This window comes from Varroa destructor, unplaced genomic scaffold (genome assembly GCF_002443255.2).
Source record: "Varroa destructor unplaced genomic scaffold, Vdes_3.0 BEIS01000003.1, whole genome shotgun sequence".
Taxonomy (NCBI): Eukaryota; Metazoa; Arthropoda; class Arachnida; order Mesostigmata; family Varroidae; genus Varroa; species Varroa destructor.
In genome coordinates, this window is record NW_019211456.1 from 18,614,676 (window position 1) to 18,626,616 (window position 11,941).

The following is an 11,941-nucleotide window of genomic DNA, read 5'->3' on the forward strand; positions in this document are numbered from 1 at the left end:
ATGTCAGTAAAAATAAGAAAATATTAAATAAACATTCCAGACCATCTCAGATAGTAATTTTATCGTACTCTTTTTCCTTTAAATCACCACTCTCGATGTACTGAAGCATACAACGGACTGCCCGAGTCAATGTTGCATCTGAATTGCTCGCATCTGAGTAACGACTAGCCGAGAGAAGGTTATGCTCATCAGCCAGAAAAAGGGCACCTGTCGCCGCATCAAGGCAAAGGCTAATTGGCTGTCTACCTGTTATGTCAATAGATTTCAGTACGAGATTCTGTTTAAAGAGAAACATACAGAGTATTCGTGATCTAAGTAACGTATCTATGTGAGATGAAGTAAATTTGCATCTATTGTCATAATACCCGAACTGAAAATTTAGTCATTTTTTCAACAAGGGTAGAAAATTGGACGGACAAGGCAGCAGTAAGAGGTCGAAGAATTTTCGACTTTGATGATTTCGTCTCGGCAGTTCGTGCTTGCGCAAACTCGCCAATGCGCACTAGAATACTGTATAAAATAAGGTTATTCTAGTTGATCCGCTCGAAGCAGAATTTTTTTTTTTCGTAAAATATCACTTGAACAGGTGGAATAAGCTTTTTAGCTGGTGTTTGAAAAAGTCAATCTTGCCGATTTATATTTGGCCAAACGCGTACATTTATCGCAGGGAGTTTAAATCGAGATTGCCCATATGGAAATGGAACTGCATAAGCCTCTTTTTTTATCAAGTGTGTATCACCCTCAGGCCAGTAGTACCGACGCTGGTGGCTGAAGTGTGTGTACGTATTTTTTTGTCACCATTTGAGATGTTTATATTTAGTGCAGTATGACTTCTTCAGTGCTTGTTACACTCACGCGTAACTTGTTTAATTCTGTTAGGGCTAAGGTGAGTCGTGTTTGATAAGTATTTTATTTAAGTGTTTAGTGGAAAATGCTGTTAGAAATTCTCATGTTGTTCTTTTGAAATTTGCAGCGATCTGGTTTGATTATTCAACAACCCCACTGGAAGCGATTTATCCAGCTGTAAGATTAATCTTTCAGCTTTCCACGGGTGTACCCTAGAAAGTCTGATTTAGGTGGATACTTATGTTGTGCTCGTCGAGACTACCGTAGGCAAACTGCCAAGCTGTTTCGCCGAATAATAAGGTCCATTAGTAGCAGATGCATCTCTTTCATGGTATGCCTTGGGTAATATCTGTAATAGTTTGTAATGTTTCTAATACAGGTATTCCGTAATACCTCTAGCAGTTTTCGAAACGTTGGGAAGAAGGCTTCACATGCCAGCAAATACCATGTCAAATACCAGATACGTCCACAATTTTTTCGGTTGCCAAAGGAATCGATTTCCGCATTTGTGCATGAAATTTCAGCAGTAATACTCTCACATGCTTTGACTAAGTTCATCCCAGATTTAGTAGGACCTCTAAGTGTTAGTTTGATACACTATCCTGGAAACTCCTAACCTTTCTTGGAGCTTATTTATTGGGGGTTAACAACCATGTAACGTGGTTTTTCCCGTTTAAAACCAGCACTCTTGTGTAAGTCTATGACTGAACACGCAAAAGTTTTCTCAAACGTCCTTTCGCCGATTCATTTGATGCAGGTGTCGTATCTGTATTGATCCATGAGCACGCCATCTATATTGTATCGTAAATGCTGTCGGTGATATGGTGTCTCTCCGGGGGGAGGGGGGAGGGGGGAGAGGGGTATGCCATGGTAAATAAGACATGCTTTTCAGGTTTTAGTATTTACCTTAAAGTATTGCTTGTTTTCATCATGATATCATTGGCTGATGCACAGAGCTACCTCTAAAAATTTAATTTTTTAAGCCTTACCAGAAGCCGCCTTTTCCAAAACTGTTAGAAACCAACTGCTGATATACCACTTTTCTAGACTTTCCTGAATTTGCGACTGTAGACAAAGTGTAGACTTTATATATGTCCTAGTCCTATCCAAAGCCAAATTATCCCTCATATAGAATTCTCTTTATTTCTAAAGCATGGTTAATTGCTCTACTATCAGATCGGAAACTTTACGTATGACGTTTAAGTTAGTCTGTTTAAGTTAGTCTATTTCGTAAGGGATCTTTCAGGCTATTATTAGGCTTCCGATGCAACTTGTCCCTAGTGCTAACCTGTAAAAAGGCTCTTCTGCTGAAAAGAAATCATTAACTCCGTCTACATCCTTTCTATTGTAACTATCACCGTCAAAATGCGATGACAGAATTCTCCATCTTTGTTTTTTCTTTTGAATTTGTACCTATTATATAAATCTTCTGTCTTACGTATGATTTCCTTTCTCCTGTCTCAGAACCACTTATTTTATAGAAATACTCGTTATTTTCTTTTGCAAACATTACTTAAGTCTTGTACATTTTATCCTTTCTGGCATTTCCGTAGTCGGCCGCTTCCTACCCAACTATTACGTCTTAGATTCAACATATGATCCGATATAACTCTGAAATTGATTACCTCGCGTCTGCATGACGGCATATGCTCGAGGTCAATTGATACATCACCTTCTCCACTGGTTGCTTTTTTTTATGCGACTCGTCCCGACCTATTCAAGTCCATCATCTGCCAGCACCTTTACGTCTTCATCCGTCTTAGGTTGGATCTAAGAAATACCAATATAAGCGTTTGTAAGGCATAGCCTATCAGACTGAGACTTCGAGCTCGGATTAGAATTTTTCTGAAGTAACCTTTTAAAACGTCATCGATATGGTGGGAGAGCTATAGGCTTCCGTAATTTATAGCCATGTAGAGTTTAACCAGCATTTACTGTACAAGCCTTCATGTTGTTCGTATGTGTTCCCATCTGGTAGAATACAACCGTGCTATTCAGTCATAGAGCCACCAGCTGATATGTTTATCTCTGAAAATAGTTTTTGTATCTGTTTATGTCTCTCTCGGTCATGCGTGTACATATTCTTGCATCTGGTTTCGTGTTACTCGAAAAGGAACACTGCTTCTTGCAAATTGCTTCTTAACGGGGTCAATCGTACAACCGTAGCATTACTACCAGCACGATCGAAAGTAACCGGCTAAAGAATCAGTGTCCATATATTGGTTCAATGCCAACTGCACTTTGTAGTTTACTACTGGGACACTTGATCAGGAGTTGATTTTGCAGCCTGTAAATTATAGTGCCAGGTCTCCTTTAACGTTTGATATATTTTTATACGATTAAAAAGAAATATAATTATCTTGTTACAGAGACTAACATCTAACCAGGCTAACCAATGGAGCCTATTATTATGTACATTGAGTAAAATGTACGCAAAATTGTGAACCACCCAAACACGAAGTCTAACGTGTTGTCTTCATTTGCTTTTTATGGATTCGGCTTGCTTAATAATCATTTACAGCTCGTAGTCATTTCCTAAAAACACAGGACTGTTTTCAGGCTCCGTTCAATTTAACCTTAGTCCTTTCAATAAGCATTCGAACGAGGAACTTTGGCTAATACTTGACCATGCCCTAAGCGAGCTTGTTGTATAGCACATATAGGACGGTTTGTTTCCGTTTAATATAGTACTTCAAAAAGATATATACATGATTGAGCGACTAGTATCTTTTTCGGGATGTAATCAATTAAGAACAATAATTGAACATAGAATTAACTCTTAAAAATATGTGTTGGAAAATAATGTTGGAGGTATGAAGTGCAACTGAAGTACGAAAAGAATACCGCAGAGAACTTCTGGCATATCCACCCACGCAGTTCACAATTAGTCAGACTAAGGGAATTGTACGGGATATTTAAAGGCAACGTTCCAAAAAACTACAAACATTAGCGATTTTACTACTACTACTACTACTACTACTACTACTACTACTACGAAAAGTTATAGCAAAAAAATCGCAAACACTTGTAAGACAATCAAGTCATGAACTCGGCACCAGCAAATCAAGTGTCTTACAAAGTTGTAAATGAAAAAGTTACATTTTGACAATCGTACATGCTATTAGTGGAGATCATCTGGACTAGAGCAAACTATTTTATGAATAATATTTAAAAGAAAAATGTAAACAATTTAAGAAAATAATTGTTTGCGAAAATAATAGCGACGAGACTACATTTAAATTAAATATATTAATTAAAAATTTTTAAAAAAAGCAGTTCATCGACATAATTTTACTTACTGTGCAACTCTAAGTCTACACATTACGATAGAACACAATATAAATTTACCAATTGGAATTGACAGTATGGTGCGGCATTTCGAGCAAAGAATTACTTGGATATTTCTTTCTGGCAGTCCAGTGACTGCTGCAAGTTACTCCAACTTCCGTCAAGAATCTGTTGTACTACGCGTTCAGCAGGACTTAAATGAATAACATTTTTCCGCCACGGTACAGCCTTACGAAATAGATTAGTTGGTAATGTATTTGGCTCGTAATCTTAGGGACACATTGTGGACTACGTTTGAAGTTAGGTGTTGACGCACTTCTTTTCATGCTGATAGCCAGCGATTTTACGGAATGCCTAACGGCGATACCAACTCTACTACGTGAAACATTGCATGGAGCACCTGCGCACTGTCATCGCAATATGAGAGCGTATCCTTATGATAGTCTTCTAAACAAATGGGTCAGGCGAAAAGATTACTCAAACTGGTTTGCCGCTTCCCAGACCCGACTTCAGTGAACTTCTTATTATGGGAGTACCACAAATATAAGATATACGCTAGAAAACGAACAACACTGGATTTATAGGTAGCAATTGGGCAAGAATGCACCGCAATACTAAAAATGATTTTCTTGAAGTTTATGTTACAATAGCTCACTATTATCAACAAAATATTGACCAGAAATGTAATAATTTGAATATCTGTGATACGAAAAAAAAAAAAATATTTTTTGTAGGGTCTTTCACGATTCAAATAATACTTTAATGTAAAACAAAGCTGTTCTTTGGGTTGCCGTATATATTGGGCCGTATGATACAACTAGGCTTCATACAACATTAAGCTTTAGAAAACAATAAAAAAGAAAGATTCAATGAGTGCACAGTTTTCACGATCGCCCCAGTGCGTCGATCCAAGTATTTGCCCAGTCATAGTGTATGCACTGGTGATTTCCACCTCCGAAAATGAAGTTATCAAATATCGGACCGAAGCATAGCCCATCTAAAGCGCAGATAATTATTTTCAATCGTTAGAGAGGAATCCTCTAAATTCTCACTAGACGTTCTTTCCTTGTCTCTTTTTTGAATTTTATAACATTGCTCTCTTGGACTCAGATGAGCTTCATAAGCCTCTTGCACTTAAAAAGTACTAACTACCCATCATCATTGCACATAGCGACTGTTCACCAAATCAAACCATCAAGATTCTACCGAAAAAACTAATACAATCATAATTTATGATAAACGTAGAGGCGGACGAAAATTATTATGCTGGTAATGATACTAAGCAATTTAGAAATAAATACAAGATACAACACCTCTTTCGTTTTGGCCTCCTTTTATTTATTACTCCGCTTTTATACTTCCACGATTATCACGCCTGCTGTTATAGTCCGCCAACATTCAGCATGTCATATCTTTTTCATTCTTGTATAATAAAGTACATATATAACGTACCTTATTATCTTTCCTACCTAAACAATATAAACAATAATATTGTAATAGTTATTATATGAATTCTTTTCAGTTCTTAGCGTGTTCTTTAGCGCGTATTTTGAAGTAACTATGTTTTGTTTATCTGAAAACTAATAGTCTATTTATTTCTATATTTACAGTAAAAAGCATTGTATACATACGCCGCTCAGACTCTTATCATATCCACGTAGATAGTATGAAATCCATGAATATGGTTGAATATAATCAGCAAAACTATTTTTTTTCTAAAAATTTTACTGCCTGTCCCAGTTCTCCATATCGTAATGGCGTATTATTCCAAACTACGTTTCTTACTGTTGAGCACCATCGCGTGCAGCAATAAAAAAGATTTTTTAAGCAATCTGAGCGTATGTATACGAAAATCACATATTTGAAAATTAGAACAGATGAAATTTAAAGGTTGTATGAAAAAAAATTTAGCCATTTCACTCTGGAACACGACAGCATCGTTTGCTGGAAAAAATATTTTGTTTTCTTAACACTAAATCGAACTAGCTTAATGCCTATTTTTGAAAACGTTTCAACCTGTCAAAGCACTTTCAGCAATTACTCAAACTATGCATTTCATTTTTCAGTCTACAAAATACCACCATTACACGAACGAACTTACCAAGCTAATGTGAAAACCGTTTTACCGACATAATTTGTCTACATTGATTTATTGTCACCTCAATGCCATCCGTCTTTGCTAGCGAACATACTGTATTATCCGCGTTTCACATACAGCTTCATCATGTTCGTATGGAATCAAGCTAACTAACGGTATACGCTTCATTCTGTTTAAAACATGATGCTTCTATATCCTTCTGTAACATCATCCACATCATTTCGTCAAGATCAAACGCTGCTTATTTTGTTGCTACTAGAGATTCCTTTTTAGAATCGCCATAGCAAAAACAACAGTAAAACAAAAATCAATAATTTGAAAAGGTAATTAGATGCATAGTAAACAGTAACGATGTTATGATCTTCTGCAATTCCCTACAAAATTGGAGAATAGCGGTACGTCACTTAAAAGCAAAAACCTCTAATTACCTTGGTTGACATTCTCCTTTTTTTACATTAAAATTTATGCTTCCTCTTCCTGTGTTATGGCCCCTAGATCAGAGCTCTGTGTGCTGTTGTGAATCAATCAAATCTGGCTTTCCATTCAAATTGGCCGGTTGTTGCTGTTGTTGTTGTCGGCCATCGTACACAAGCGTCGCCTCACCGCTGTCCTGTGTAGTACTTTCTTTATAGCCACTTCCTTTCTCCTTTTCATATTCTTCAATCATTTTCTTAAGTTCCTCGTCGTACGAGGTCCATTCTGGTACGATCCGAGCTGCAGCCGCAAGCTTTGGCTCTTTCGTTTTAGGGTTGTTGCACTAAGGGGATAATTTATCAAGCCTGATTACTTTCATTTATCCATTTGCAACTTTTTGTCGAAGCACTTCCATCTCTTAAAAAAATTTATCATAAGTAAGAAGAAAACATATTAAAGGAAGCCAGCTCTGTTGTTGTCATGCATGTACCAGGCAAGACAAGCTATATGCCCACAAAGCGAATCGATGCTGCTCAGCAAAACATGGACGATTTACTACACTCACCAAATCGATAGTCTTAGCGTGTGGTTTGGATTCATCGGAGCACCACGTCTCACACCAAAGCCACTCCTGTGGTAGTGATTTTATTGCCACCTGGTGTATCATGTTGTTTGGTAGATCTTGATCAAGATTCGATAGCGAGTTAGGATCCTGCGAGAGACCCTGATACTGACCTCGCAGACGGTCACCAGCAGCGATCCTACGGAACTTCTTCAGATCCACGACATAAAGCGCGCTGTGCAAAAACAACGGAGGTTTGACTACAATAGCAAAATTCTTTCAGAAATTCGGGCTTTTTGCAATCTTCCGTGTTTTAAAGGTGAAAAATAAATCTGTCAGTCGCTAGCAGTTTATACCTGATATGGTATTTCCGATTTCCAAGATGTTGTGACCAGTACCCTCGCTTCCAGAAACGGAAGCCTTCCATATCTTCTCGGCTGTCACAGAACGGTGTGTACCCGTACGGTGCTCCACCGAGATCAAGATCGCGGAGTTCCTTCATATCAGTACGGACCTATCGAAGCAATAAACGTGAGTTTGTGGTAAATGTGCTTGCAATAAAGCATAACCAACAACCAGTAACGGTTTAATATAAAAAAATCGCACGTGTAGATGAAGTTTATTAAACCCTGCATGATACTACAGCAAAAATTTGGAACTGTGGTAAAGTATGCATTTCCGATAGCTAATGATCTCAGTTAAGCGAAACTGCATGAAACGTAACTTGTGTCTAGACAGCTACCAGCGATCTAGCATAACATTAGGTAATTAATGAAAATATTCTTTTCATAAAAAACATTCAAATTATGTAATACATTCTTAACATTGGATTAAACGGGCGTCACAAACTTGAGATAATTATGAATAACTCTATTCGATAAGTTACAACAACAACGGTTACTCACAATTTGATCGGCATCCACAAAGATAATTTTCTTCACACTAAGTGGGAACAATACATCCAGGAACAAAATCTTGTAGCCCCAAATGATCCTAAATCGATATTAAGAAAGCAATTAATTGGATACTGTGTAAGTTAAGTGAATACATGGTCTTTAAAGCTAAATATTTCTGCAATGTCTGAATATTCTTCAACTAGCCGAGGGATTCAACCTACTAAAAAAACTTAAAACTGAAAAAGTACACAAATTCAAATGAATCGTAAAAATATGAACTATAAAATTCGTGGCAAACAGAAAGGATATTCATTTTGTGAATATAAAGATCCAAACCTCTGCTTCTCAGTTTGTTGGTTAAGCCACCGGGGCCATTTGTATTCAACAAGCTGGTACTCGAATCCGTAACGACGGGCGTAATACGGTAGAACATCTTTCATTGAAGGCGAAAGGTAGTTTTTGAGGAACCAAAACTTGACTTTACTATTCGTATTCTTCAATACTGACAGCATCATAATTCTCAATAGACGCTCGTAGAGGTGACCTGTAGCTACGGAAAATATGTTGATAACATCATCCTCTGCATCTTTCTCCTTATCGGCACCTTCGCCAGTTTTGCCGCCTCCCAACGAACTGCAACAGCGCAAAAGATATTAACACGTTAAGAACAAACTAGCTTTACGCTATAAATTATTCACAAGTTTCAATCGGTTATAGCCTCCCTGTAGTCGTTTGTTAAAAAGTATTGGTTTCATTTGCAAGCAAAAGTCTGTAATTTACAAGGTATGCTACTCCCCAGAAAAGAAGTTTCAAGAAGTACTTACACTCAAAATTCTATCAACAACTCTCTAGAGCTGTCGCGAAAAGGTTTTTGCACGTAATCATATGATGCAAAGCACCCAAGTCAGAATACCTAAAATCCTTTCTGCTGTCTTCACAAATAGTCAAACCAAATTAATCTGACATGAATTATTTTACATGAACTTTAATGCCTTGTTGCGTTTGGCTTTATATGTATCATTCAAGCATCGAATTATTTGATGGCTTGTGTTTAATGAAATGCGTGATAACTAAAAAATAGCTTAACAATTAGAAAACTTCATATCGCCGCAGGTTCACGCAATACGGACTAAGCGATAAATGACAAATTTTAGATTCGTTATACTATGCTAATAGCGAAGCTCAGACATGTGTCCCTTCACCTGATAAATTCAGTCCAATTCTAATGTTATTCTTATAGAAAACTGTATTGCAAAAACGGGAACTAAAAAAAAATGTCTGATACTTATTTACGCAATGATAGACAAGCTCAGTTCACTCTACCGTTATATAATTGCGTATATAATTTTCAGCCACGAAGCAAGGCAAATCTTAATATAATAAAAGCAACCCTATTAAGACAAGATAAGTGTGTGAGCCTAGCATTGTGCAACAACTGCATATTAGTGTGCATAGTAGTTAGTGTCAATCAATTTTAATTGCAAAATATTTCGTTGCATAAGTTTCTATATAAATATTACGCAACGCGAGCCGTACATGCAGCGTCATCTATTGTATAAAAAGCTGATTGATCAATACAACCGCTTGATTAGATTGACAGATTAAACTAGCTATAATGGTAAGATACATCAACCGAATATTAACCAGAAAGTGTCGTGAAATGCAAACTTGAAGTGCATTCAACATAGAGATAACGTATTATTTATGATAAGTGATGTAGTAATATAAATAATTCACTAACGTTCACAGTTCTCTTTAAAACTCAATGAAATAGTCCCTACTGAAAATCGATTAACACCATTCTACTCTGCGTCGTATAAATAGTCCCGGAATCTAGCAAGCATCACTTGCAGCGATGTATGGTCGCCAACTCAGTGTTCTAGACCGCATTCGTTCTCAGTAAACTAAAACCCTATGTTGCCAACACATTCCGCTATGCATGTTTTCTTGATCGTGTCCGATCTGTCCTGTTGCCCTAACTAATTTCCATAATGTCTTCTTGAGCTTACGTACAGGACCAATGCAAAACACCCTAGCACAACGACACGCGCCGATCACCTTGCACAAACGTACATATTGCTATACTTGAGTCACTCTACCTCTGAGCTGTCCACCAATCTTTGATCACGTTCCAGTTATGTCGCCATTCCTCAACGATTCCACCGATCACCGGGATGCTAAATGACCACCACCAAAAAACCACCATCAGCGGCATGGCCAAAAAAATGTTCGAAGGAAAATACTCCACAAGGTGATAACGAAACAGAGCTTTCTGCATATAATTATATGCAATTATCTATTAAAATCACAATAACTTTCGGTAAAGTCACAAATGTCTGCACGTTATATAGGATAAAGAGAAGTTACGTTGAATCTATATAAGTTGGGTGACACGCGAAAGACTGGCGTTGGCTTCCAGATGTTAGTTCCCCGATACTGTGTGTCATGTCATTGGAGTCTGTCGTCCTCTGTCACGGTTTTCCTTGGAACATTCTAAGTTACTACATTTCTTAACACGAAAAACGTGCAGCGAAGATTTGGAGCATTAATGCTTGCAGTTCAAATGAGATGATATTATCACTTATCACCACGACGTGAACAGCTTGACCCCCGATAGTAATCCCGCTGAGACATTAAAGCTCAAGCTAATAATTTTAGCATACGATTGGTGAGCAATTTAATGCTAGATGTCTAAAATCTGAATTTGCTGTTTCGATGTTAAAGAAAAAATAGAGTCGAAGGAAGCCACTAGACGGTAGGGCTACTCAACCATTTGCCAACAGAAGAAGGATTACGTCACCGCTTCATATTTAGAACGAATACTTAAAACAGACCAATCAATAATTAGTAAAAAAACATTCATGAACATGAATTCCTTTCCATGCTCTTAGTTGTACTCACATGTCTCATGCATTGCATACCTTGTAATTGAATTCCAGATTCCGTCATCTTGCGAATCATCATCCACAAGAAGTTCTTCATGCTCTTTGCCAGGGCGTTTTGCAACACGAACCTTCAGGACCTGTACCATGGGCAAAAAATATTCTTCCTTAGTCAATTACTTGAGACAAATTGAAGCAAACATATGCTAGCGGTAAGTTAAACTAACCAAAGATCTAAGGTACTTTAATTAGCATTTACCATTTCCATAACACCCATTCATGTTTTCATATTAAAAAACCTTAGTTGCTTTTTATATACAGCAATGGTATGAGAACAAAGTTTCAGAATATTATTTGTTTGTTAAGAAAATTATTTTTTATCTGGCAGTTTCTTGACAAGCATACTCTTTGACGCTACGTTCTTTCCAGCCTACCTTTGAACGAAAGTTTGTAACAAGAACGGCAATATCGTCGCCACTCTTTTCGGTGTTTTCTGTTGAAGCGACATCGTACAGCTCGCTGCTTCTGCCATCACGAATGCGAAGAAACCACGTTCCCGGATTGGCTTTAAGTTGGAAGTAGCCCTATTATACGTTACCAAAAACATGAACGAACATCTCAATAGTCACCTCAAACTGTCGCTCGACATTTTGAACAAATATGGATGCGGCGTAAAATTAAATTCACACGTACCAGGTTAGCCATGACGATCGTATCATACATAACAGGGTTCGCGGGAGACCCAAGAGTGAATTCGAGGCCGCGTGGAGGCGATCCTGAGCTTTGTTCAAAGCAGTGACCTTCAACCAGGAGATGCTCCAATTCGAATTCGGCTACCACACGACTTTCAACATCGGCCATTCGAATATTATCCAAATCGTAAATTGAACTGGATAACATCAAGGGAAAGAACAATTATATTCACTATGAAATGGCGTGATCAACTATATATATA

The 11,941-nt window shown here is 37.5% G+C and overlaps 1 protein-coding gene across 3 annotated transcripts in view; it reads right to left on the reverse strand.

The window, feature by feature from the left end:
• Nucleotides 1-5,450: 5,450 nt before the first annotated feature.
• Uggt (UDP-glucose-glycoprotein glucosyltransferase) overlaps nucleotides 5,451-11,941 on the reverse strand; it is a 16,540-nt gene continuing 10,049 nt past the window's right edge. For 2 of the 3 annotated variants that reach the window (XM_086983597.1, XM_086983598.1), the window contains exons 24-32: nucleotides 11,680-11,875; nucleotides 11,421-11,570; nucleotides 11,026-11,126; nucleotides 10,204-10,281; nucleotides 8,441-8,737; nucleotides 8,114-8,201; nucleotides 7,565-7,722; nucleotides 7,212-7,443; nucleotides 5,451-6,989 (exon numbers count right to left, since the gene is read on the reverse strand). In XM_086983597.1, the coding sequence (XP_086839723.1) occupies nucleotides 6,729-6,989; nucleotides 7,212-7,443; nucleotides 7,565-7,722; nucleotides 8,114-8,201; nucleotides 8,441-8,737; nucleotides 10,204-10,281; nucleotides 11,026-11,126; nucleotides 11,421-11,570; nucleotides 11,680-11,875 (1,561 nt within the window). In that variant the 3' untranslated portion in view covers nucleotides 5,451-6,728. The remainder of the gene's footprint in view (nucleotides 6,990-7,211; nucleotides 7,444-7,564; nucleotides 7,723-8,113; nucleotides 8,202-8,440; nucleotides 8,738-10,203; nucleotides 10,282-11,025; nucleotides 11,127-11,420; nucleotides 11,571-11,679; nucleotides 11,876-11,941) is intronic. The other variant, XM_022798343.2, reaches the window with a different exon arrangement.